Raw genomic sequence first — 27,527 nt, 5'->3', positions numbered from 1 at the left:
GTTCCTTTGCCTACACCACCCTGCCCCAACCCCACAATTGCCTGATGATGTAATTGTGGCTCAACCTGCCACTTCAGACTGACGCGTCAGGGGTAGTGCAAAGGTCACTCACTTGCTTGCTCTCCAAAAACAGTGGCAATCTCTTGACTCCTGATTTTACCAGCTAGGCAGCTATTTCCTGTTGAGCTCTTAGCAACTTGTGACACGTTGATGAAGCCCAGCCATTTGACCAAGCCTACCTACTGAATGATTTTGTTTTGAAAAATATTTTAATCAAATTTGCTACATTTTATACATAAACAACAATCAAACAATACATATGTATCAACAACCTTATAACAAAAACCCTGCCATTAATTATAACCCTACTCAATATACCACCCGCCCAACAGCTAACAGTAACCAGATCCTTGAAATGCAATATAAATGGTCACCATCTACGATAGAACCAGTCAATTGCTCCCCTCACCGTGTACTTCACTTTCTCAAGATGCAAGAACTCCATCAAGTCACCCAGCCACGCTACGGCACTGGGAAGTGCCACTTTCTCCAACGCAGCAGATTCCGCCACTGAGCCAACAATGAGGCAAAGGCCAGCGTCTGTAGATGTCTGTTACGCTCCTCCACGTCTGAGCAGATCCTGTGTATATGGAGGGCTTGTCCATAGGGGATGGCTTCTTTAATGTGTTTAGGGTGGAAGCTGGAGAAGTGGAGCATCGTGAGGTTATCCGTGGGCTTGCGGTAAAGTGAAGTGCTGAGTGACCGTCCTTGATGGAGATGAGTGTGTCCAAGAATTCAACCGATTCTGGAGAGTAGTCCATGGTGAGTCTGATGGTGGGATGGAACTTACTGATGTCATCGTGTAGTCGTTTCAGTGATTCTTCGCCGTGGGTCCAAAGGAAAAAAATTTCATCAATGTATCTGGTGTATAACGTCAGTTGAGGGTCCTGTGCGGTGAGGAGGTCTTGTTCAAACTTGTGCCCCATGGCCCCCATGGCTGTTCCGTGTGTCTGGATGAAGATCTTGTTGTCGAAGGTGAAGACACTATGATCCATAATGAAGCGGATGAGTTGCAGAATTGCGTCTGGAGATTGGCAGTTGTCTGTGTTGAGTACTGAGGCTGTTGCAGCAATTCCGTTGTCATGGGGGATGCTGGTGTAGAGTGCCGAGACGTCCATTGTGACGAGGAATGTTCCTGGTTCAACTGGTCTATGGGTGCTGAGTTTCTGTGAGAAGTCGTTCTTATCGCGACAGAAGCTGGGCATTCCTTATACGATTGGTTTTAAGATGCCCTCGATGTAGCCAGAGAGGTTCCCACCCAGGGTCCCATTGCCTGATACGATAGGACGGCCTGGTGTGTTGGCCTTGTGTATTTTCGGGAGGCAGTAGAGATCTCCAATGTGGGGAGTACGTGGAATGAGAACACGTAGGGTGCTCTGAAGGTCTGGATCCAAGATCTTGATCAGTCTGTTGAGTTGGCGGGTGTGTTCCTTGGTCGGATCTGCGGGTAACTGTAGTGTTCCTGGTTGTTGAGTTGGCGGTACACTTCTTTGCAGTAGTCCATTCTATTAAGTATGACGGTGGCTCCTCCTTTGTCTGCTGGTTTGATGACGATGTTGCGGTTGGTCTTGAGAGCGCGGATGGCATTGTGTTGTGCTTGGGTGACGTTCGGGGCTGTCTTGTGAATGCGACTGATGAATTTGGCATTGACGCGACTCCTGACGGCTTGAGCATACATGTCGATTCTAGGGCAGCGGCCTTCCGGAGGGATCCAATTCAACTCTTTCCTCTTTGATTGCCGCACCGCAGATCTCTCGGTCTGCTGTTCCGGTTCATTCGTTGTCTCATTGGGTTTGCTGTCGGCCTCTTGTGGTCTGTGGAAGAGCTCCTGGAGCCTCATTCGCCTGATGAATTCCTCCATGTCTGCCGCGAGACTGATGGGGTCCATTTTGGTGGTGTATACACAGGATCTTCTCAGACGAGGAGGAGCGTAACAGATATCTACAGACGCTGAAAGATGCCCTCCTACGAACGGGATATGGCGCTCGACTCATCGATCGACGGTTCCAACGCACCATAGCACAAAATACCGCACTGACCTCCTCAGACAACAAACACGGGACACAAACGACAGAGTACGCTTCGTCGTCTAATACTTCCCCAGAGCGGACAAATTACGACATCTTCTTCACAGCCTTCAACACGTCATCGATGAAGACGAACATCTTGCCAAGGTCATCCCCACACCCTCACTACTTGCTTTCAAACAACCACGCAACCTCAAACAAACCATTGTTTGCAGCAAACTACCCAACCTTCAGAACAGTGACTACGACACCACACAACCCTGCTATGGCAATTGCTGGAAGACGTGCCAGATCATCGACATGCGTACCACCATTACACGTGAGAACACCACCCACTAGATACGTGGTACATACTCTAACCCTAACCCTAACCCTAACCCAACGTTGTCTACCTCATATGCTGCAGGAAACGATGTCCCAATGCGTGGTAGATTGGCGGGACTATGCACACACTGCGACAACGGGTGAACGGACATCGCGCAACAATTGCCAGGCAGAGATGTTCCCTTACAGTCGGGGAACACTTCAGTAGTCAAGGGCATTCAGTCTCTGATCTTCGGGTAAGCGTTCTCCAAGGCGGCCTTCAGGACGTGCAACAACGCAGAATCGCCAAGCAGAAACTTATAGCCAAGTTCAGCACACATGAGTGCAGCCTCAACCGGGACCTTGGATGTATTGTGAAAAAAAAAAAATTTAGAGTACCCAATTAATTTTTTCCAATTAAGGGGCGATTTAGCATGGTCAATCCACCTACGCTGCACATCTTTGGGTTGTGGGGGCGAAACCCACGCAAACATGGAGAGAATGTGCAAACTCCACACGGACAATGACCTAGAGCCGGGATCGAACCTGAGACCACGGCGCCGTGAGGCACAGGACTAACCCACTGCGCCACCGTGCTGCCCCGGGACCTTGGATTCATGTCGCATTACATTCACCCTCCTCCATCTGGCCTGGGCTTGCAAAATCCTACCAACTGTCCTGGCTTGAGACAATTCACACCTCTTTAACCTGCTCCATCTGGACCTATAAAGCCTTAATTACCTGCAAAGGCTCGCATTCAAAGTATCGTCTTGCATTTTTGACTTTGTCTAAATATATGTTTCTGGAACCTACCTCTTCATTCACCTGAGGAAGGAGCAGTGCTCCGAAAGCTAGTGATTCGAAAAAAAACCTGTTGGACTTAACCTGGTGTTGTAAGGCTTCCTCCTGTGCTCACCCCAGTCCAACGCTGGCATCTCCCCATCTTAAAATCTGTGTACAACTGTGAATATATAGGTGGGGTGAAGGAATTTACATTATATTAATCTTTTCATATTTAATAAATGTTTTAGTCTTTCATTTAATGTTAATCGGCAGTCCTATGGCTTTATTCACCCTTAATGTCTCTAAAGTCAAGGACATTCAACAGGCAAACAAACAAAAAAAATCAGGAAGGGAAAATGTGTGCTGAAATTTTCTTCTTTGGGCGATCACAGGAATATGATCTTAATTATTTGTAGCGATGTCTCCCATGCAAAGCTTTGTGATGGGTTTTCGAGTGCAGTTAGTTTTAAATATTTCTTGTAGAGAAAGTGGGAAATGTTGTACCTTGTCTTGGGAAGCAAATAAAATAAGGAGAATAGAAAAAGGTACTTTGACGGCTGAAACTCTTTCACTTGTTGAGACAGTTGACACAGCATTATTTTTATCAAGGTTAGTAGGCGAATTCTACATGAAGATAATGTTCACTATTAAAAAGTGCAGACCCCATTCAGAGGATGGGTGTGAGTGCACTGTTAGCAGAAAACCAGGAGTCAGACTTTTGCAGAAACTGAGGAGAACCAGAGCTTTCCTCACAGCGGGGATCATCACTCTCCTGCCTTGTTTTGTGACCAGCTGACAGTGTCAACACAGGCCCATCTTCCTGAACTGATGTTACACAGACCTTTGGAGGGGGAACAGTGTGGTCATGGAGGGGGTGGTGCTAAGGGGTACAGGGGAAATGGGAAGGGGGAAGGAAATGGGAGGATGGGGGGGATATTGCGCTGATGGACACAACCACATCCTAGGAGAACCTTGAGACGATGAGGGCCTCACTGGTTGGATCCTTGACACAGCCTGTCCTCCAGCCTTCAACTTTTTCTCGAACTCCAGCCTCCCCTGGTCCCCTTCCTTTTCCTCCTCAGACAAGGTCGCATATCCCTCTGTCTCCTCATCCTCCTCGTCCAGCATGTCACCCTGCTGCTGTGCCAGATTGTGGAGGGCACATCAGACCACCACAAAGTGGGAGACCCTCTGAGTTGTTTACTGTAGGGCACCGCCAGAGCGGTCAAGGCATCGGAACCACATTTTCAGCAGCCCGATGCACCGCTCAAAGCCAGCATGAGTGACAACCTGGGCCTCATTGTATCGGGTCTCCACCTCAGTCTCAAGTAGGATTGGTCCAGGTCGACGGTGATATAGTCTGATGCCCAGGCACACAGCGCATCTGTAATCTCCTAGATGCAGTTGTGGGCGGCAGTTAGGGATATGCCACACAGGTCCCTAGCTCAAGCCCTGGAATAACCCTATGGCCTTGAAGTTGAGGGCTGTGGTGATCCTCATGGCCACCAGGAGTGAGTGTCCTCCTCGTCCACAGGGTGCAAGGAAGTAGCACAGGTGCCGCACAGTCTCTCTACAGAGATGGAGTCTTCTGCAGCATATGGTGTCCATCATGGAATGACCAACATTGCCTGTACACATCGGGCCATCACTGGCGTCCCCTTCCGACTCCCTCCTCAACCTGATGGGCGGCCGAGTCTTCAGGGTATGTGGCCGTACCCTGCACATGGGCTGCCGCCTCCAGCCTACACTGTTGCTGCTGCCTTCTTCGTCCCACTTCGACTGACACAAGCACAGCTAGGGCAGCCTCCATGGGGTCCACACCAGCAAAGGTAGTTTCATCTGGTAGGAATTGGAGGTGAGAAACTGACAATTCCATCCTGTGACCCTCAAATCCCCAACCCTTCCCCACCTTTACAATTGTCAACCGTGGCTCTGCACACTCGCCTCCAGCCAGATTAAGAGCCCCCAGACCAGACTTCTGCCAGCAACATTAGAGAGGCTGTGCTCAGCTACCTTCTACTCATCCAGGCACTTACTCTTTGGCCACGAGAGGATCCTCATTGAAGCCCTACTCTTTACTACTTGATTGTTGGCTGCTGCTTCTATGTTGCTGACGCTCCTAAAGTACAGACATGCTGTTCAGGCAACAAAGGTTGCTGGACATGCAGTGCACTAATCATCCTCTGAGACATGCACCTGTGCCTTCGAGCAGGCACTTAAGAGTTGAGGAGTCTGATGTGCTCTCAACTAACAAGGCTATTCCTCATTTGAAATAGCCTTCAGCTGTGAAGCTGGAGACTGTCTGATGCACTATCAATTACTACAAATACGAGAGTAGTGAATAATCAAGGCTTTATTGAGCAAAGATGTTGTGCCTCCTGTAGCTGCTACCAGAATGGGAGCAGCACCGGCGAGTACACACATTTATACGCCGCCTGCTGGGCGGAGCCAGCATGCAGGGATTTACCCATGAACCTCTGGTATATGAGTCTTACCGTACTACATCTAATACAGTTAGTGGTGACTACCACATTCACCCCCTGTTAAAAAAAGAGTCCGGCGGGGTGGTGGAAACATTTTACAAGTTCAGTCTGTCGTGGGCCTAGATCCTCCGCTGTGATCGCCTTAGTCCTGGTGGTGATGCGGGCGTACTGCGGGTTCATGTGCAGGATGTGGACTCTTTCGACCAAAGGGTCTGACTTATGCGTCTGCACGTGCTTGCGAAGGAGGACGGGTCCAGGAACTGTCAGCCATGTTGGGAGCGAGACCCCGGAGGTGGACTTCCTGGGGAAGGCAACGTTCATGGTGGGTTTCGTTAGACGCGGTGCAGAGGCGCGATCGGATGGAGTGGAGCGCGTCGGGGAGGGCATCCTGCCAGCGGGAGACCGGGAGATTTTTAGACCGTAGGGCCAGCAGGACGGCCATCCAGACTGTCCTGTTCTCCCCCTCCACCTGCCCGTTTCCCAGGGGTTGTAGCTGGTCGTCCTGCTCGAGGCAATGCCCTTGCTGAGCAGGAACTGACGCAGCTCATCACTCGTAAAGGAGGATCCCCGATCGCTGTGGACGTAAGTGGGGAAACCGAACAGGGCAAAGATACTGTGGAGTGCTTTAATGACCGTGGCAGAAGTCATATCGGGGCATGGGATAGCAAAAGGAAACCGGGAGTACTCATCGACCACATTCAGAAAGTACGTGTTGCGGTCGGTGGAGGGGAGGGGCCCTTTGAAGTCCATGCTGAGGCGCTCAAAGAGGCTGGAATCCTTCACCAGGTGCGCTCGATCTGGCCGGTAGAAGTGCGGCTTGCACTCCGCGCAGACCTGGCAGTCTCTGGTGATGGCCCTGACCTCCTCAATGGAGTAGGGCAGGTTGCTGGCCTTGATAAAATGGAAGAACCGGGTGGCCCCCGGGTGGCAGAAGCCACCGTGGAGAGCCCGGAATCGGCCCACTTGTGCACTGGCACATGTACCGCGGGATAGGGCATCGGGGGGCTCGTTGAGCTTCCCGGGACGATACAAAATCTCATAATTGTAGGTGGAGAGCTCGATCCTCCACCTCAAGATCTTATCGTTTTTGATCTTGCCACGCTGTGTATAATTGAACATGAAGGCAACCGACCATTAGTCAGTGAGGAGGGTGAATCTGCTGCCGGCCAGGTAATGCATCCAATGCCGCACAGCTTCCACAATGGCTTGGGCCTCCTTTTCGACAGAGGAGTGCCGGATTTCAGAGGCATGGAGGGTGCGGGAAAAGAAGGCCACGGGCCTGCCTGCCTGGTTGAGGGTGGCGGCCAGAGCTACGTCCGATGCATCGCTCTCGACCTGAAAGGGGAGGGACTCATCGACCGCGTGCATTGTGGCCTTGGCGATGTCTGCCTTGATGCGGTTGAAGGCCTGGCGGGCCTCAGCCGTCAGTGGGAAAAACTGTGGACTGAACGAGTGGGAGAGCCTTGTCCGCATAGTTAGGGACCCACTGGGCGTAATAGGAGAAGAACCTCATGCATCGTTTCAGGACCTTGGGGCAGTGGGGGAGTGGGAGTCCCATGAGGGGGCGCATACGTCGGGGTCAGGCCCTAGAACTCCGTTTTCCACGGCATAGCCAAGGATGGCTCAGCATTTGGTGCGGAACACGCATTTCTCCTTATTGTACGTGAGACTAAGTAGTTTGGCGGTGTGGAGAAATTTTAGGAGGTTAACGTCGTGGTCCTGCTGATCGTGGGCGCAGATGGTGACGTTGTCCAGGTACGGGAAGGTGGCCTGCAGTCGGTACCGGTCAACCATTCGGTCCATCTCACGTTGGAAGACCGAGACCCCATTAGTGACGCCGAAGGGAACCCTAAGGAAGTGATAGAGGCAGCCATCTGCTTTGAACGCAGTGTATTGGCGGTCCTCCGGGCAGATGGGGAGCTGGTGTTAGGCGTACTTCAGGTCCACTGTGGAAAAGACCCGATACCGTGCAATCTGATTGACCATGTCAGATATGCGTGGGAGGGGGTACGCGTCGAGCTGCGTGTACCGATTAATGGTCTGACTGTAGTCAATGGCCATCCTGTGCTTCTCCCCAGTCTTTACTACTGCCACTTGGGATCTCCAGGGGCTGTTGCTGGTCTCAATGATGCCTTCCTGCAGAAGCCGTTGGACCTCCGACCTGATGAAGGTCCTGTCCTGGGCACTGTACCGTCTGCTCCTGGTGGCGACGGGTTTGCAATCCAGGGTGAGGTTCGCAAACAAGGAAGGTGGATCAACCTTAAGAGTCGTGAGGCCGCATACGGTGAGGGGGCGTAGGGGTCCACCGAATTTTAAAGTTAAGCTTTGGAGGTGGCACTGGAAGTCCAGGCCGAGTAACAAGGAAGCGCAGAGGTGGGGGAGGACATAGAGCCGGAAGTTGCTGAACTCTACGTCTTGGACGGTGAGGGTCGCGATGCAGTACCCCCGGATTTCCACGGAATGGGATCCGGAGGCCAGGGAGATTTTCTGGGTAACAGGGTGTACCGCGAGGGAGCAGCGTCTTACCGTCGTGGGGTGGATGAAGGTCCCGAAGTTAAAAAGGCAGGACATCTTGTGCCCATCGATTTTCACCGTTGTCGTCACGGTTGCGAGGTTGTGGGGCCGGGACTGGTCCAGGGTGATGAATGCAAGCTGTGGCCGATGCTGGGAGGCCCCGGGCTGGTCAGCGGTGGTGGCAGGCGATGAGCGGCCAGACGAGCTTCCCGACGAGCAGGGGTCCTGAGGCGCCGTCCAAAATGGGGCACACATGGCGGGCAGCATTAAAGATGGAAGCGCCCACGGGCCGCACGTGGCCTGTGGAGAAGATGGCAGTGCCCACGGGACACACGTGGCTTGCAAGGAGGAAAATGGCAGCCCCCCTGGGTCACACTTGGGGGGTGTAGGAACGCTGGGCCAAGAAACAGTGGCAACCGACAGGGCCTGGCACACATCAGCAAAGTGTCCCTTCTTTCCGCATCCGTTGCAAGTTGCGCTCAGCACAGGGCGTGTTTGTTCTGCCCACAGAAATAGCATTTGGGCCCCCCGGGATTGGCTGGCTGCCGAGCGGCGCAGGCTTGCGGTGGGCTGGAGCCGGTAGCTGGTGCGGCCCACGATGCCCATGAGGGTGCCGTGCGGTCGGGGGCGTATGACTGGACGTTACGGGAGGCCACTGTTAACGAATCTGCGAGCTGCCTGGTTCCCACAAGATCAAGCGTACCCCCTTCCAATAGGCCCTGGCAGACGTTCGCAGACCCCATGCCGTTAACAAAGGGGTCTCAGATTAAAAGTTCTGTATGCTGGACTGCGGAAACTGCCTGGCAGTCACAGTTCCTCTCCAGGATGTGCAGGGCACGCCAGAAATCGTCTAGGGACTCACCGGGGATTTGCTGTCTCGTGGACAGGAGGTGCCTGGCATATAGTTCTTTGACTGGCCGAATGTAATGTCCCTTCAGGAGCTCCATTGCTTCAGAGGCTACCCATGAACACAAAACCTGGAGCTTCTGTGCGTCCGAGCAGATGTTCGGAGATAGCTTTCGAAGCAGGCTAGCCAGTGGTCAAAAGCAGACGTAGCATTGGCTGCTTGAGGGCTCAGCTGCAGGTGATCAGGCTTGATGCGAAGTTCCATCATTTTAAAAATCTTTGCTCAACAAATTGATGCACTATCAATTACTACAAAGGCAAGAGTAGTGAATAATCGAGGCTTTATTGAGCAAAGATGTTGTGCCTATTGTAGCTGCTACCAGAATTGGAGCAGCACCAGCGAGCACACACATTTATACGCCGCCTACTGGGCAGGGATTTACCCATGTACCTCTAGTATATGAGTCTTACCGTACTACATCTAATACAGTTAGTGGTGACAACCACACTGCCCACAGTCAAAGGAAGTAAAATTGACTTTCTGGAGAGAAGGTTCAGCATGGCTCTGTCCTGGAAGAGTTTGGTAGGGCAGGCAGGCTGCAGCTGCGGGGTTGGCCCTGTTATGGGTCTCCATAATATTTAAAGATGGCTTGAAAGCATCGCAGACGCAAACCCCCTCACCACAGACCCGCCCTGCCCCGTCCCTGGCCCAGGGGGGACCCCTGACCTGGAACACTTTAGCTCCCCCACGCTGACCAAGCCCTGACCTGGAACGCAATGCTTTAGACCCCTCGACCAAGCTAAAACCTCCTGAGGGGTTGTATATCCCCCCCCCCCCAACCCCTCCCCCTCCCCCCGAGCACTGGAGCTGTAGCTCCGGTGCCCTTGAGCTGCCTGCCAGAAAATGGAAAAGGCTACTCACCTCCTCATTCCCCTCAGTAGCCATTGTGCCAGCATCCCGTTTTAGAAAAGGAGTACTAAACAACGCGCATGTGATTTCCTGCTGGGGAGTCGGGTAATTCCCAGGAGGCATATGCAGTCGACTTCAATTTTGTTAATGGTGGGACAACACGATGGTGCAGTGGTCAGCATTGTTGCCTCACGGTGCCGCGGACCTTGGTTCGATTCCAGGCCTGGGTCACTGCTCATGTGGAGTTTGCATATTTTCCCCGTGGCTGCGTGGGTCACACCCCCACCACCTAAAGATGTGGAGGGTAGGTGGATTGGGCATGCTAAATTGTCCCTTAATTGGAAAAAAAAAAGAATTGGGTACTTAAAGTTTTTTTTAAAATTGTTCGTGAGATTGAAATCCATGCAAATTAAGGTGAATGATATTCTAGGCTGTTTTGGGCGAGATCTGGAACTCGCCATCTGGAGCGGGCCGGGTGAATTGCAAAATGGTTCGTGCCCAGCACAAATTTTGATTTTGCCCTTTCCCACTATTTACCCGGCGCAACCCGGTCCATGCCGGATGCAAAGCGGTCACGTGCAAAATCTCTGATTTGTATGTCGTGAAAGAAGTATGTGCTGGTCAGATCATTCTTCCGAGAGAGAGTCAAAAGAAGCAAAAAATCGTATCAATATACAAGTTAACAAGGGTTTTGGTGCCTCTCGTGTGCCAGACCTTAAAGGCAGAATCTCCTAATGAAGGTGGAAATAAATGCTTTGCATCAATAGACCAGCAAAAGTATGTTCTGAACATGATCCAAATTTTTAGTGGCTAATGACAGGGTTTGAAGAAAGGTTACTGATTAAAAAAGAATGGAGGAGCACAACAGAGCAGACAGAGATGTGGATTGACAGAAGGCTGAAATTGCCTCCACGCTAAACTAGCCAGGTCGGAATGGAGCCAGAAAGAAATATTATGGATATGAGCAAACCAATAATAAAACTGAAAATCTGGTACTTCCAAATAACCTAAATGCTTGGGGTCTTTGTAGAAAAACTCCACGAATTCTGGGTGTTTTCTTATTTCAAATAAAGGAATAAATTAATTTGTCGACTGCAACAAATAACACTTGGGGACAAACAATGGAATGCACTGAAATGAGCATAGAAATTTTGGCAAAATATTCAACTTTGTAGAATTTATACGACCATCTAAAGAAAGCTAAAGTTAGACCAATGTGCTTCATACGTTCCAACGAATGGTCAAAGGTGAGCTTAAATAGGTCTCCAAGGGATGGAGTAATTAATATTCCTGAATATTTAAAATATTTTAAAAATCTTGTCTGTAAATATGTATTTGTTGTTATTTTCTGTTAAGAAAGAAGGGAATTTGTTAAGTATTGCAAATGCTGTGGCAATTGAGTGCATGCTCTAGATGTGATTAAGAGCAGCTGATACTAATTGGGAAAAAGTTGGGGCACATATACAAGAAGTGGTTTCCACCTGAGTGGGGGAGCTATGTGGAAGGGAAATGTTGTCAGCACTTAAGTTATACTGAGTTTTGTGAATAAACCTCTTTTGAAGCCAGACTGGCTCCAGCTTCTTCCTTTGTCAGACAGATATTCACCTCAATAAAATTCAAACATTCACTCCCTCCACCATCGACACATAGTGGTAGCTGTGTGTACCATTCACAAGATGCAATTCGTCTTCCATAGTTGCGGCCTCTACCACCAAGAAGGACAAGAGCAGCAGATGCATGGGAACACCACCATCTGCAAGTTCCCCCAAGACACATGCCATCCTGCCTTGAAACTAGATTATCGGTCCTTCATTGTTGTTGGCTCAAAATCCTGGCACTCCCTTCCTAACAGCACTGTGGGTGTACCTACACCACATGGAGTGCAGGAAATGAAATGAAAAAAATGGAACAAGGCAGCTCACTACCACCTTCTCAGGAGCAATTAGTGGTGGGCAGTAAATGCTGGCCTAAACAGCAACACCCAGTTCCGAAAGAATAAAAAAAAGACTTACCCAACTCGAGCACAGCAGGTCAAATCTTCTAATTCTGTACCAGCCACATTCTCATGGTTCACAGATTCAGTTTCACTAGTGGGCATGCTCACTACAGAAATCAATACATGAAAAAGGAATGAAAACAAGAAATACAATAAGATTAATGCACATGTGTTAATTCATCTGAAAACTAATCAAAATCAATACATCCATTGATGTGTAACCAAATGCTGAGCGGCATTTGCATTTAAATTATTGAATGCCCAATTACAGATCATAAAACAGATAATCATCAAAATAATCCGATGTGCCAAGCAATTTTATTTCAGACAAATAAATATTACTTTGAAGTGAAACAATTATTTCACCAATCTTGGCAAGCTAAAAATGTAAATGAAGTCAGTTGACAAATTTACTGGCAGAAATCTAATTGAAGAGCTCAGCAGGTTTATAAATAACATGACAATAATTGCAAAAAAATGATCACACTGGTAAGTTGAGATATTTTTAGTGGGTTAACCCCTGTATTAAATAACCAATTGGGACATGCCATGTGAGTTTGTTAAACAATTGCCCATTATTGCTGTTAACATTGTATTTTAGCCTATATTTTCTTTGCTAACATTATTATAAGTATAGTAAACCATCAACCTTCAGACTTTCAAATTTCAATGAAAAACAATAAATAATAAGTTGGAATTGGGAGTCAAAAAATTCTGGATTCAGTTGATTAAACTGTAACTAAAAAATGGTCAATTTTAATAGATTGTGGTATGGGGAGCACACGGCCCACTCTACAGGTGTGGTACAGCAGAAATGGAAAAGTATTTTTTAAAGCAAAACAATGTTTATTCTATGAACTCAAGTTAACTTTTAAAACATACAGTGAACATCTTAACAACCATTAATTCAAATACAACCCACAAATAATACACTAAGTAATCCTTAAGCTGTCCTTTTAACATCCATAAGACTTTAAACATTTTTTTTAACAGAAGCACATCAGGTTAAAGTCACTACTGAGAGCAGTTATTAGTTTTAAATCACCAAAGGATCGATTTACAGTTTTTAGATTACAGAGAGAGAGACTAATACCCCTTCTGGCTGTGACTGCAGCTATCCAGCTCTGGAAACGAAACTAAAACACACCCTGGAGCAAACAGCCTAAAACGCAAGTAAAATGCTGACAGACAGCTCAGCTCCACCCACTCTGACATCACTGCAGTAATAAACACCCATTTCTTAACGGTAGTCTCACTACAGATATTTATATACACACCCATTTATAAACACCCATTTCATAAAGGTACTCTCACATGACAACATTCAATAGGGAGATAGATCGGCCAGTATGACCCTCATTGCTCAGGGTCCTTCACCCGCTTCAGAATCAATGAGATCGAGGCCTGCAACATTGTTGGGGGAAGGACTCCCCTCTCCCTTGCCTCATTAAATGTCCTCACCAGCAGTGAGAACTTCTTGTAGAATTACACCGGGTAGCCGTCCGGCCCCGGGGCCTTGCTCGACTGCATGACCTCCACCCCCTCCATTATTTCCTCAATTACAATTGGGGCTCCCAGCCCTTCCACCAGTTCTTCTTCCACCCTCGGGAACCTCAGCTGACCCAAGAACTGCCTCATCCCCTCCACCCCAGCCGGGGGTTCCAATTCATATAACTTGCTATAAAAGTCCTTAAACACCACATTCACCCCCACTGGGTCCAGGTCCACATTCCCACCTCTGTTCTTTACTCTCCCTATCTCCCTGGCCACCTCCCTTTTCCTCAGCTGGTGTGCTAGCAATCTACTGCCCTTTTCCACATACTCATATACTGCTCCCCTTGCCTTCCTCAGTTGTTCCACTGCCTTCCCTGTAGATAACAGCCCAAACTCCACCTGTCGCCTCCGCCACTCCTTCAGTAGCCCTGTATCCGGGGCTTCCGAATATCTCATATCCACCTGGTGTATCTCCCCAACGAACCAACCCCTTTCTGCTCGTTCCACCTTTTTTCCCAGTGGGCCTGTATCGAAATTAACTCTCCTCTGACCACTGCCTTCAGAGCTTCCCACACCATTGCTGCCGAGACTTCCCCCGTATCATTTATTTCCAAATAGTTCTGGATGGACTTGCTCACCTGCCCACACACCCCCTCATCTGCTAATAGTCCCACATCCAACCTCCATAACGGGCGCTGCCCTCTCTCCATACTAGCCCGCAGATCCATCCAATGTGAGGCATGATCCGACACCGCGATTGCCAAGTACTCGGTATCAACCACCCCCGGCAGTATAGCCCTGCTCAGGTTAGAAAAGTTGATCCGAGGATATACTTTGTGCACATGGGAGAAAAAAGAAAACTCCTTCAGTCTTGGCCGTCAGAACCTCCATGGGTCTACTCCCCCCATCTGCTCCATAAACCACATTAATTCCTTCGCTACGGCTGACACCCTCCCTGTCCTAGATTTTGACCGGTCTAATCCTGGATCAATGACTGTACTGAAATCTCTCCCCATGATCAGATTATGTGACTCTAGGTCCGGGATCTTACCTAACACCCGCCTCATAAATTCTACATCATCCCAGTTTGGTGCATATACATTCCCGAGTACCACCCGCATCCCCTCAAGATTCCCACTCACCCTCGGGCATCCGCCGTCCTTGACCTCCCTTTTGCCCGTAGCAACAGTTCCTCCCCTGTCAGCAGAGCTGCTCTCCCCCACCCCTCCCTCCCCCCTAGTAACAGCACCAGAAACCCAAACCCCCATATCAAACTTATCACCTGCTCGCCCCCCCACTGCGCTTCCGTGAGCTAACTAACCTAGCTAGCCTGGTAGCTCGTGCCCATGGCACCAGAAATCCTGGGCGGGATTCTCCGCCCCGACGCGCCACATTTCTGCCCCGACCGTCCAGCGGGATTCTCCGATTACGCCGGCCAGTCAATGGGGTTTCCCATTGTGGGGCAAGCCCATGCCATCAGGAAACCCCCGGGCGCTGGCATAACGGAGAATCACACAGGCGGAAAATCCCGGCTCCTATCTCCCCATTGTTCTCCCTCCTCCCCCCCACTTGGACACATATTCAAAGCATCACAGTCCCAGTAAACAAACAGTAGAAAAAATCCCACCACCCAAGTTCCAATGGAACAGAGTTAACTTTACATTTCTGAATAGCTGCTCAAACATATTATCACAACGAAAACCAAAGAAAAAAGGAAGGGACAAAAGCAACCAAAGAACAAAAAGAGAAGAAATAAAAATAACCCCTTGTTACAGAGAGCGCTGCATATTCAAAACAGCACAGAAGTGATTTTGACCAAATCGCCACTGCAATGTCCTCCCCCAAGATTCAGTGACCTTAAACCCCTGCTAGCCTTTTGTCCTTCATAAAGTTCATCACTTTTTCCGGTGATTCAAAATAAAGTTCCTGGCCCTCAAACGTGACCCAAAGACGCACTGGATACAACATCCCGAACTTCACCTCCTTCTGGAAGAGGGCCGATTTTGCCCTATTAAATCCAGCTAGCCTTTTGGCCAGTTTCGCACTCAGGTCCTGGTGGATGCACAACTCACAGTTCTCCCGCTTGCAGCTCCGTACCTGCTTGGCCCACCGCAAAATCTGTTCCTTGTCCAGGAACCGGTGCATTCGCACCACCATCGCCCTCGGCGGTTCATTCGCTCGCGGCTTCCTTGCAAGAGCTCTATGTGCTCTGTCCACTTCCAAGGGCTGCGTAAACGCCCCATCTCCCATCACCTTTTCCAGCATATTTGCCACATATGCCCTCGCGTCTGATCCCTCACTGTCCTCAGGGAGGCCGACAATCCTCAGGTTCGGTCTCCTGGACCTGTTCACCAAGTCCTCCAACTTCTCCTGCAACTTTTTCTGGTGGTCCTTCATCAGCCCCACCTCGGCCTCCAAAGCGGCTAGAGAGTCCTCGTGCTCGTACACCTCTTCCTCCACCTTCTGAATCGCCTGTCCGTGCATTTCTAGACCCTGTTCCACCCGATCAATCGCTGCCTTAATCGGGTCCAGCGTATCTTTCTTTAGCTTGGCGAAGCTCTCCTCAAAGAACTTCACCAGCTTTACCGTCGACCACTGTGCTACCACCCCAGGATCCTGCACCTCCGCCATATTTTCCTGTGTTGCCGGCTCTACACGCGTCTTCCTTGCTTGACTATGTCTCCTTACATGGCCACTTCTAGTCCAATGCTCCATACACTGGTGGGGATATCTCCTCACTGTGACTATCGATTTATCCAGTAAAATTCTGCAAAAAACGGGAGAAAGGGTCCAAAAGTTCGTCACAAGCGAGAGCTCCCAAATGTGTGACCTCCTACTCCATGGCTGCCACCGGAAGTCCATATTAACAGTCTAAATAACAGAACGGTCCGACACACGCAAAAACCCCACAGTAACATGCCCAACTTCCCCCGCCCTAACTTTGAGCTACCCATTTATTAGATTCCCTGCCCTTATTATCCATTTCCATGTCTCCCCTTTCACCCCCACCCTATTCCCCTCCCCTTCTGCTGAGGATCAGATTTCCTTAAAGAAGTCGATGAATGGCTGCCACCTCCGAGCGAACCCCTGTATTGAACCCCTTAAGGCGAACTTGATCTTCTCTAACCTGAGAAACTTTGCCATGTCACTGACCCACACCCCAACTTTGGAGGCTCCGAGTCCCTCCATCCTAGTAAAATCTGCCTCCGGGCCACCAGGGAGGCAAAGGCCAAAACATCAGCCTTTCTTCCCCTCTTGGGCTCCCGAATCTTCTGATATTCCAAATATTGCCACCTCTGGACTCGGAGTCACCCACCCTTCCAGGACCTCTGACATGACATGTGCGAATCCCTGCCAAAATCCCCTCAGCTTCGGACACGCCCAAAACATATGAACATGATTCGGCAGACCTCCCCCACACCTCCCACACCTGTCCTCCACCTCCTCAAAAAACTGACTCATCTGGGCCACAGTCATACGAGTCCTGTGGACCACTTTGAACTGGATCAGGATAAGCCTGGCACACAACGAGGATGCATTGATTCTTTTCAGGGCCTTCTCCCATAGCCCAACTTCCAACTCCCCCCAAATCGTCTTCCCACTTCCTCTTTACCTTCCCGATTGGGATCCCTTCCCATTCCATTAATTCCTTATATATTTCCGAGACCCTCCCCTCCTCAATTCCTGTTTTTGACATCAACTTATACTGTAGTCCCCTTAGAGGGAGGCAAGGGAAGCTTGGAACCTGCCTCCGGGCAAATTCCCGTACCTGCAGGTACCGGAATCCGTTCCCACCCGGAAACTCAAACTCCTCTTCTAGCTCCTCCAGGCTCGGGAAAACCTCCTCAATGAAAAGATCCCCAATCTCTCAATTCTTGCCCATTGCCACCTCCTCAAGCCCCCATCCAGCCCCCCTGGAGCGAACCGGTGATTGTCACAGATCGGTGACCACACCGATGACCCCTCCAGTCTCATATGTCACCTCCATTGCCCCCACACTCTCAGGGATGCCACTACTACTGGTCTTGTGGAGTACCAAGCCGGCGAGAATGGCAGAGTTGCCGTTAACAGAGCTTCCATACTCGTGCCCTTACACAATGCCGCCTCTACCCGCTCCCACACCGACCCCTCCGCCACTACCCACTTGTTTCAAATCTTTTTAATGAGTGCAATTAAACCAAATGATTCGCACATTCTCCCCGTATCTATGTGGGTATCCTCCCACAGTCCAAAGATGTGAATATTAGGTGGATTGGGTTGCCAACATTGCCCCTTAGTGTCCAGGGATGTGCTGGTTAGTGGGGTTATGTGGATGCAGTGTCATGTGAGAGTACCTTTAAGAAATGGGTGTTTATAAATGGGTATGTATATAAGTATCTGTAGTGAGAGTACCTATAAGAAATGGGTGTTTATTACTGCAGTGATGTCAGAGAGTGGGAGGAGCTGGGCTGTCTGTCAGCTTTTTACTTTCATGTTAGTCGGTTTGCTGTAGGGTGTGTTTTAGTTTCGTTTTCAGTGTTGGAGCTGAAGCCAGACAGAGTAGGTGTACTGTTGATCTCTCTGCCATGAAAAGACTATCTCTTGATCATTTGGTGAATTCAGAATTATAAATGTTCTCAGTAGTGAATGTAAACCTAATGTGCTTCTGTTTTCAGGTGTTTCTTTAGTTTTCTGGATGTTGTTTGGGAAGTTATTAAGGAGTACTTAATGTTGTATTCTTTGGCGGTTGTATTTGAATTGATGGTTGCTTAGATGTTCACTGTATGTTTTAAAAAGGTTAACTTGAGTTCATAGAATAAACATTGTTTTGCTTTAAAAAATACTTTTCCATTAATGCTCTACCACACCTGTAGAGTGGGCCGTGTGCTCCCCATACCACAATCTAGTAAAAGTTGTGGAGCAGGAGAACTCCATGATACACTTTGGGGTTCTCTAAACCCTGGCCCATAACAGCAGGGTTAGGGTGCTCTTTCAGTGGGTTGGTGCAGACTTAATTGGCTGAATATCCTCCTGCACTGTAGGGATTCTATGATTAGTTCTAGACCATGGGCCGAGTCTCAAAACAATGTATGTCCATAGGGCCCTCCTTGTAAGTGCCATCATTACTTTAGAGGCTACTTATCACAAAGACCTATGTTCCTATCTTCCAAAAGTGTGCATTTTGTAGAAAATAGTTATAAAATCAGAAATCGTATGAAAACCAAGTCACATGAAGGGCAGCACGGTAGCATTGTGGATAGCACAATTGCTTCACAGCTCCAGGGTCCCAGGTTTGATTCTGGCTTGGGTCTCTGTCTGTGTGGAGTCTGCACATCCTCCCCGTGTGTGCGTGGGTTTCCTCCGGGTGCTCCGGTTTCCTCCCACAGTCCAAAGATGTGCAGGTTAGGTGGATTGGCCATGGTAAATTGCCCTTAGTGTCCAAAATTGCCCTTAGTGTTGGGTGGGGTTACTGGGTTGTGGGGATAGGGTGGAGGTGTTGACCTTGGGTAGGGTGCTCTTTCCAAGAGCCGGTGCAGACTCGATGGGCCGAATGGCCTCCTTCTGCACTGTAAATTCTATGAAATCTATGATATTATTGTGAGTTCCTTGTATGACCAATAAAAACTGATGTATTTGTCAGATTTGCATTATCAGTTGATCACGATCTCTGTACTGCAAAACAATCAAAAAGCAAAATACAGCAGATGCTGTAAATCTGGAATAAAAACAGAAAATGCTTGAAATACTCAGCAGATGTGGCAGCATCTTTGGAGAGAGAAACAAACTAAACAGGCGCGATTCAAGTGGAAGAAATCAGACTCTAGTTTTGGGCGTGTTGGGCAGGATGTTTCTCAGCACCTGCAGACCTCATAATTCAACGGCACTTTACCTTTTTTTGGCCTCGGCGAGGAACGGCGCGTCGTGGCCACACTTACAGTATTTCATGCACTGACGACCTTAGCTCACTGGAGCAGGAAGGCGGCTCGCAGATCGGAACTCCATTTTTAAAGACAGCCCCAATCTTTTGACCCCCCCCCCCCCCCCCAACTCAGGGAGTCCACTGCCACCTTCGGACCAGCCCACTGCACCCAACTTAACTCTTCCGGGGTCCTCGGGTCCCCTCCTCACCGCACCTCTCACCCTGACCCCTGGCAAGGGCAACGTGGCATTCAGGAACCTTGGCACAGCCAGCCTAACACCCTGGCAGTGCTCCAGCCAGCCTGGTAGTGCCGCCAGGATATCCTGGCAGTGCCAGGCTGGCACTATCAGGGTGCCTGGATATTCGTGCCCAGGTGTCAGTTCCAAGATGCCTGGGTTCCAGCTGGAATGCCAGGGTCCCACCCAGCCCAGAGTCCAACCATTTGGAGCGTCTTTAACGGTATGGGAGACCGCCTCCCGAGGTGCCGTTATGCCCGGTCCATGTCTGGGGAATCCAGTGCAAAATGGCATCCTGGCAAGTTTGCCCAGGCGCGGCTGTTAGGTTCTGGGCGCCAGGAGACTCAGGCGCAAACATATTTAAATGAGCTTAATGGCTTATTTAAATATACATATCTGGACCTTGCCCAGCGATGGTGTAATCCAGATTATGAACCTCAAGAGGTTCCATTGAATCTCACGAGATGTCTTCAGCATCGAGAGTCATGTGAGAGGACTTTCGGACATTCAGTGGTCTCATCACTGATGTGTTGGGTGTTCTGGATCACATACAGGTCACCAACACTTGAAGTAGTGCAACACTATTTTACTAGAAGGTTAACTATTTAAATATACTTGAACTGTGGGTAAATACGATACCAGCTTTAACTAAAGACCTTTGCATTGTCCTAACCAGTTAATGCACTCAGCACATGGTGAATGTCTGTGTTGCAGGCTGTGAGCTCTGTGCTCCTAGCTAGCTACTACTCGAATGAGAGGGAACTCTGATGTCCCCTGTCTTTATAGTGCGTGTGCTCTCACTGGTGATTGGCTGCGGTGTTGTGTATGTTGATTGGCCCCACTGTGTGTCCATCAGTGTGTGTCTGCACCATGATATACCGGTGTATATTATGACATCCCCCCTTTTATATAAAAAATGTGCCTGCGTGACAATAAATAGTGTGTGGTGAATGTTCCTGACTACGTGTGTGCGAAATATTTACAGGACTATGTACATAAAACTAAGCTATTTACATGGGAAGGTGCCTGGTGCAGAAAAAAAAGTGTGTCACACAAATAACGAGATGAACACTATATACAAACCACTTGAACGATTAAACGGAAGAACAGAACAGACCAGAGAGTCCATTAGTGCAAAGTTCACAAATTAAGTCTCTGAGGTGGGCGACGAATTCTGGTTGACCGCCTATAGGGTGGGTCAGGAGCCACCAGCTGAGGAGCGGGCTGGACTGCGTCAGAGTGAGGAGGATGCAGAGTAACCGGAATCACTGCATAGTCCAGGTCAGGGACAACAGGAGGGCGTGGCACGAGCAGAGGATCACGTAGCGAGCGTGGAACGAGACGAAGGGCACGCCGATTACGGCGCAGAATGGAACGATCCGGTAGACGAACCAGGAACGAGCGGGGTGCCACCTGCTGAAGATCCACAGCAGTTGCAGACCAGCCACCATCCGGAAGATAGATGCGGACGTTGTCATCTGGAGCCAGAGCAGGGAGATCAGCTGCACGGGCGTCATGAGCGCCTTGTGCTGTGCACGAGACAGTTGCATTTGTTGAAAGACCGGAACATAGTCGAGGTCTGGGACGTGAATGGACGGCACCGTTGTGCTCGAGGTGCGACCCATGAGCAGCTGGGCTGGTGACAGGCCAGTGGACAGTGGGGCCGAGCGATAGGCCAGCAGGCCAAGGTAGCAGTCGGATCCCGCACCAGCAGCCTTGCAGAGGAGCCGTTTGACTATGTGGACGCCCTTTTCCGCGTTGCCATTGGATTGGGGGTACAAGGGACTGGATGTCACATGCACAAAGTTGTACCTCCTGGCAAAGTTGGACCATTCCTGGCTTGCGAAGCAGGGGCCATTGTCCGACATCACAGTGAGTGGGATGCCATGACGAGCAAAGGTGTCCTTACAGGCACGGATGACTGCAGACGATGTGATGTTGTGCAAACGTACCACCTCCGGGTAGTTTCAAAAATAGTCTACAATCAGGACATAGTCCCTGCCCAGCGCGTGGAACAGGTCGATGCCGACCTTGGACCAAGGGGACGTGACCAACCCATGGGGCTGTAGGGTCTCACGTGGTTGGGCCAGCTGGAACCGCTGACAGGTGGGGCAGTTGAGCACTGTGTTGGCGATGTCGTCATTGATGCCGGGCCAGTACACTGCCTCTCGGGCCCATCGGCGGCACTTCTCCACGCCACGATGGCCCTCGTGTAGCTGTTCCAAGACGAGCTGGCGCATGCTATGCGGGATAACAATGCGGTCCAGCTTCAGGAGGGCACTATCGACTACCGCCAGATCGTCTCTGATGTTGTAGAACTGCGGGCATTGGCCCTTGAGCCACCCGTCTGTTAGGTGGTGCATGACACGCTATAGCAGGGGGTCATCCGCAGTCTCGCGGCAAATTTGGACGAGGCGTTCATCCGTGGCCGGTAGATTGGAGGCCACGAAGGCCACATGGGCGTCAATCTGGCAGTCAAATCCCGCTGGGTCACATGGGGTGTTGACTGCCCTGGACAGAGCGTCGGCTATGATCAGGTCTTTTTCCGGGGTGTATAAGAGCTGAAAGTCGTATCGCGGGAGTTTGAGCAGAATGCGCTGGAGGCGAGGTAAGGGATGAACTTCCCAAGGATGTTGACCATCGGAGGACCGCCTTCTTGTCCTCTGGCTTTTTCATGTCTGTGATGGCAGCCACCTTGTCCGCATCAGGCCACACACCGAACTGGGAGATGTGGTCCCCTAGGAACTTGAGTTCCGTCTAGCCGAAGGAGCATTTGGCTCTGTTGAGGCGTAGGCCCTGCTCCCGTATGCAATTGAACACGCGCTGGAGGCGACTGATATGGTCCTGCGGGGTGGTGGACCAAATGATTATGTCGTAAACATAGACGCGAACACCTTCAATGCCTTCCATCATTTGTTCCATGATCCTGTGGAATACCTCTGACACCGATATGATCCCGAACGGCATCCTGTTGTAACAATATCTGCCAAAGGGGGTGTTAAAGGTACACAGTTTCCTGATGGATCTGTCTAGTTGAATTTGCCAGAATCCTTTCGAGGCGTCAAGTTTGGTGAATAGCTTGGCCCGAGCCATCTCTCATGTGATCTCTTCGCGCTTGGGGATTGGGTAATGCTCCCTCATTATGTTGTGATTCAGATCCTTTGGATCAATGCAGATTCTGAGCTCGCCGGAAGGCTTCTTTACGCACACCATGGAACTGATCCAGTCGGTTGGTTCCGTAACTCTGGAGATCACTCCTTGGTCTTGGAGGTCCGGCAGCTGCTGCTTGAGGCGGTCCTTGAGGGGTGCTGGGACTCTGCGAGGTGAATGCACCACAGGCGTGGCGTTCTGTTTGTGTATTATCTTGTAAGTATGTGGGAGCGTGCCCATGCCTTTGAAGACGTCGCGGTGCTGGTCGATGATGGCGTTGAGTTGCGCCCTGAAGTCAGCATCCTGGACGGCATTGTGTCATCAGGAGAGAGAGAGTGAACTCTTTGAGCGAGGTTTAGCAATTTGCACACCTGTGCGCCAAGCAGAGAGTCCTTCGAGGAGCCCACGATCTCGAAAGGAAGGATGGCTTTTCGTGACTTGTGCGTCACTTCGAGTTGGCATGAGCCGGCAGCAGGAATGATGTTGCCATTGTAGTCCAATAGCTGGCAGGCCGATGGGAGAATGGTTGGTTTGACACAAAGGCTTTGGAAAGTAGACCACGCCATGAGATTGGCGGAGGCACCAGTGTCCAGGCGGAATCGCATTTGGGACCGGTTTGACCGTCATGGTGGCACACCGCTCATCGTCTGGATCGATGCTGTATACCGACAGCGGCTGGTGCCTTTGCTTCGGGGACCGCCTGTTTTTCGTTATGACACCGACTCGAAAAGGCGCCTTTGGATCCTTGGTGTCACTGCTGTGTGGGAGGTCGGAATCGGACTCGGTGACCGTGGGTTGAATTGCCCAAACATTCCTGCAAGGCTGGCTGAAGCGATATGAATTGGAAGGCTGAGCTGCTCGACAGTAGGCAGCATAGTGGCCAAGTCTTCCACATCGTAGGCATTGTCGAGATTTTGCGGGGCATTGCCGCTTTAAATTGACGGAGCCACAGTTGCCACACGTTGTGACGTCAGCACGTTCGCTGCGCCACCGCGCATGCGCGGTGGGGTTCTGCGTGGTGCGCGCCTGCGCATTACGTACTCCATGTCTCCGTCCCCTCATTTGGTGCGTACAAGCGCGGGAGTCCAAGAAAAGCGCGCGAAATGGCCGCTCTCATCCAGGCTGAGGCCCTGGAGGTGTTCAATCACTTGGACCCGTTGCGCCTTGTGGGGACCTTGCCGCGCCATTTCAGCCGCTTGTATATGGGAGTACCGACTGGTGGCATTTTCATGAGGGACACAGGTCTCGATGGCGGTCGCTAGGGTGAGTTGCTTTACTTTGAGGAGCTGCTGACGTAGGGAGTCCGGCTGAACACTGAAAACGATCTGGTTGCGTATCATGGAGTCGGAGGTGGGCCCGTAGCTGCAAGATTGCGCAAGGATGCGGAAGTGCGTTAAAAAGGATTGGAAAGATTCGTCCTTACCCTACAAACGCTGCTGGAACACGTAGAGCTCGAAACTTTCATTCACCTCTACGCTGCAGTGAGTGTCAAATTTGAGGAGAACCATCTTGAACTTTGTCTTGTCTTCGTCATCTGCAAAGGTGAGAGAGTTGAACATATGGATGGCATGGTCCCCGGCCGTGGAGAGGAGAAGAGCAATCTTTCTGGTGTCCGAGGTGCCCTCCCTGTCCGTGGCTTCGAGGTAGAGCTGTAAGCGCTGGTTGAAAATCTTCCAGTTGGCCCCGAGGTTCCCGGCAATGCGGAGCGGCGGCGGCGGGCTGCTGTTGACCATGTTGCAGAATGACGGAATGCTGGCGGAAGGCAGATCACTTGCTGGTAGGTCTAAGAAGCTGGTATGCAACCACTCCTGGTATCATGATGTGTTGGGTGTTGGGTGTTCTGGATCACATACATGTCACCAACACTTGAAGTAGTGCAACACTAGTTTATTAAAAGGCTAACTATTTAAACATACTTGAACTGTGGGTAAATACGATACCAGCTTTAACAAAAGACCTTTGCCTTGTCCTATCCAGTTGATGCACTCAGCACATGGTGAATCTCTGTGTTGCAGGCTGTGAGCTCTGTGCTCCTAGCTAGCTGCTACTTGAATGAGCGGGAACCCTGATGTCCCCTGTCTTTATAGTGCGTGTGCTCTCACTGGTGATTGGCTGCGGTGTTGTGTATGTTGATTGGTCCCACTGTGTGTCCATCAGTGTGTGTCTGCACCATGATATACCGGTGTATATTATGACATCCCCCCTTTTATATACAAAAATGTGCCTGCGTGACAATAAATAGTGTGTGGTGAATGTTCCTGACTACGTGTGTGCGAAATATTTACAGGACTATGTGCATAAAACTAAGCTATTTACATGCGAAGGTGCCTGGTGCAGAAAGAAAACAGTGTGTCACACAAATAACGAGATGAACACTATATACAAACCACTTGAACGATTAAACGGAAGAACAGAACAGACCAGAGAGTCCGTTCGTGATTGTCTGCACCATGATATACTGGTGTATATTATGACAATCGCGTAACCAAGTCGGGCGCAACCAGGCTGGTAAATCGCGCCCAACGTTTCAGCTCAGCATTTTCTGTTCTATTGCACCAAAACAATGGTTTGCTGTATGTACTTTGTTGTGTAGGAGCCAAAGGGAATACGTTTAGGATTATGCTGTTATGGAATGTGGTGAGGAGGAAAGTGGTGGTAGAAGTTGCAGGTTTGGAAGATGCTGTCGAAGGACCATTGATTAATTCCTGCAGTGCCTCTTGTAGATGGTGTACACTACTGCCATTGTGCTATGTGGTGGAGAGGCTCATGGAACGGGTGCCAATAGCACAGTGAGGGCGGCACAGTAGCACAGTGGATGGCACGGTAGCACAGTTGCTTCACAGTACCAATGACCCGGGTTCGGTTCCCGGCTTGGGTCACTGTCTGTGCGGAGTCTGCACGTTCGCCCCATTTCCTCCGGGTGCTCCGGTTTCCTCCCACAAGTCCCGAAAGACGTGATAGGTGCATTGGACATTCTGAATTCTCCCTCAGTGTACCTGAACAGGCGCCGGAGTGTGGCGACTAGGGGATTTTCACAGTAACGTCATTGCAGTGTCAACGTAAGCCTACTTGTGACACTAATAAAGGTTATTATTATTATTAACTCCCCAGGGCCTCACCCTAATCAAACAACAGTGCTGTAGCTCAGGCTTTTTTTTACTCTGGTTAATTTCACCTCTGGCTCCTAAAAGCTTTCTGGTCTTGAAAATCAAGATTCTTTTCAAAACATGATTACTACAGTCAAGCACATTCAAATCCTTAGATTGCCAAATATTTAAAATCCAATACATCTAAAATCCTGCATTTGTCACAGCAGGTTAGGTAGATTGACCATTCTAAATTGTCTCTTAGCATCCAAAGGTTAGGTGTGTTATGGAGTTATAGGGATAGAGCAGGGGAGCGGGCCTCGGTAAGGTGCTCTTTCAGAAGGTCGGTGTAGACTCGATGGGTCGAATGGCCTCCTTCTGTAGGAATTTGATGATTCAATGAAACTGTACACAGTATTTAGGCATAAGAACAAAGAACAAAGAAAATTTCAGCACAGGAACAGGCCCTTCGGCCCTTCCAGCCTGCGCCGATCCAGATCCTTTATCTAAACCTGTCTTCTATTTTCCAAGGATCCACTTCCCTCTGTTCCCCACCCATTCATATATCTGTCTAGATGCATCATAAATGATACTATCGTGCCCGCCTCTACCACCTCCGCTGGCAAAGCGTTCCAGGCACCCACCACCCTCTGCGTAAAAAACTTTCCACGCACATCTCCCTTAAACTTTCCCCCTCTCACCATGAAATCGTGACCCCCTTGTAATTGACACCCCCATTCTTGGAAAAAGCTTGTCGCTATCCACCCTGTCCATAATTTTGTAGACCTCAATCAGGTCCCCCCTCAACCTCTGTCTTTCCAATGAAAACAATCCTAATCTACTCCACTTTTCTTCATAGCTAGCACCCTCCATACCAGGCAACATCCTGGTGAACCTCGTTTGCACCCTCTCTAAAGCATCCACATCCTTCTGGTAATGTGGCGACCAGAACTGCACGCAGTATTCCAAATGTGGCCTAACCAAAGTCCTATACAACTGTAACATGACCTGCCGACTCTTGTACTCAATACCCCGACCGATGAAGTCAAGCATGCTGTATGCCTTCTTGACCACTCTATCGACCTGCGTTGCCACCTTCAGGGTACAATGGACCTGAACTCCCAGATCTCTCTGCACATCAATTTTCCCGTAATATACTCTTCCATTGACCGTATAGTCCGCTCTTGAAATAGATCTTCCAAAATGCATCACCTCGCATTTGCCTGGTTTGAACTCCATCTGTCATTTCTCTGCCCAACTCTCCAATCTATCTATATTTTGCTATATTCTCTGACAGTCCTCCTCGCTATCTGCAACTCCACCAATCTTAGTATCATCTGCAAACTTGCTAATCAGACCACCTATACCTTCGTCCAGATCATTTATGTATATCACAAAAAACAATGGTCCGAGCACAGATCCCTGTGGAACACCACTAGTCACCTATCTCCATTTTGAGACACTCCCTTCCACCACTACTCTGTCTCCTGTTGCCCAGCCAGTTCTTTATCCATCTAGCTAGTACACCCTGAACCCCATACGACTTCACTTTTTCCATCAACCTGCCATGGGAAACTTTATCAAACGCCTTACTGAAGTCCATGTATATGACATCTACAGCCCTTCCCTCATCAATTAACTTTGTCACTTCCTCAATGAATTCTATTAGGTTTGTAAGACATGACCTTCCCTGCACAAAACCATGCTGCCTATCACCGATAAGTCTATTTTCTTCCAAAT

General features: G+C 49.7%; 1 protein-coding gene across 5 annotated transcripts in view; it reads right to left on the bottom strand.

The window, feature by feature from the left end:
• cacna1c (calcium channel, voltage-dependent, L type, alpha 1C subunit) overlaps positions 1-27,527 on the bottom strand; it is a 1,623,635-nt gene that overhangs the window by 842,491 nt on the left and 753,617 nt on the right. For all 5 annotated transcript variants that reach the window (XM_072484617.1, XM_072484613.1, XM_072484615.1 and 2 more), the window contains one exon: positions 11,939-12,029. In XM_072484617.1, coding sequence (XP_072340718.1) covers positions 11,939-12,029 — 91 coding nt within the window. The remainder of the gene's footprint in view (positions 1-11,938; positions 12,030-27,527) is intronic.

Source organism: Scyliorhinus torazame, chromosome 19 (genome assembly GCF_047496885.1).
Source record: "Scyliorhinus torazame isolate Kashiwa2021f chromosome 19, sScyTor2.1, whole genome shotgun sequence".
Classification (NCBI taxonomy): Eukaryota; Metazoa; Chordata; class Chondrichthyes; order Carcharhiniformes; family Scyliorhinidae; genus Scyliorhinus; species Scyliorhinus torazame.
The sequence above is the reverse complement of the archived record's forward strand: the minus strand, read 5'-3'. Positions and strand labels throughout refer to the sequence as shown.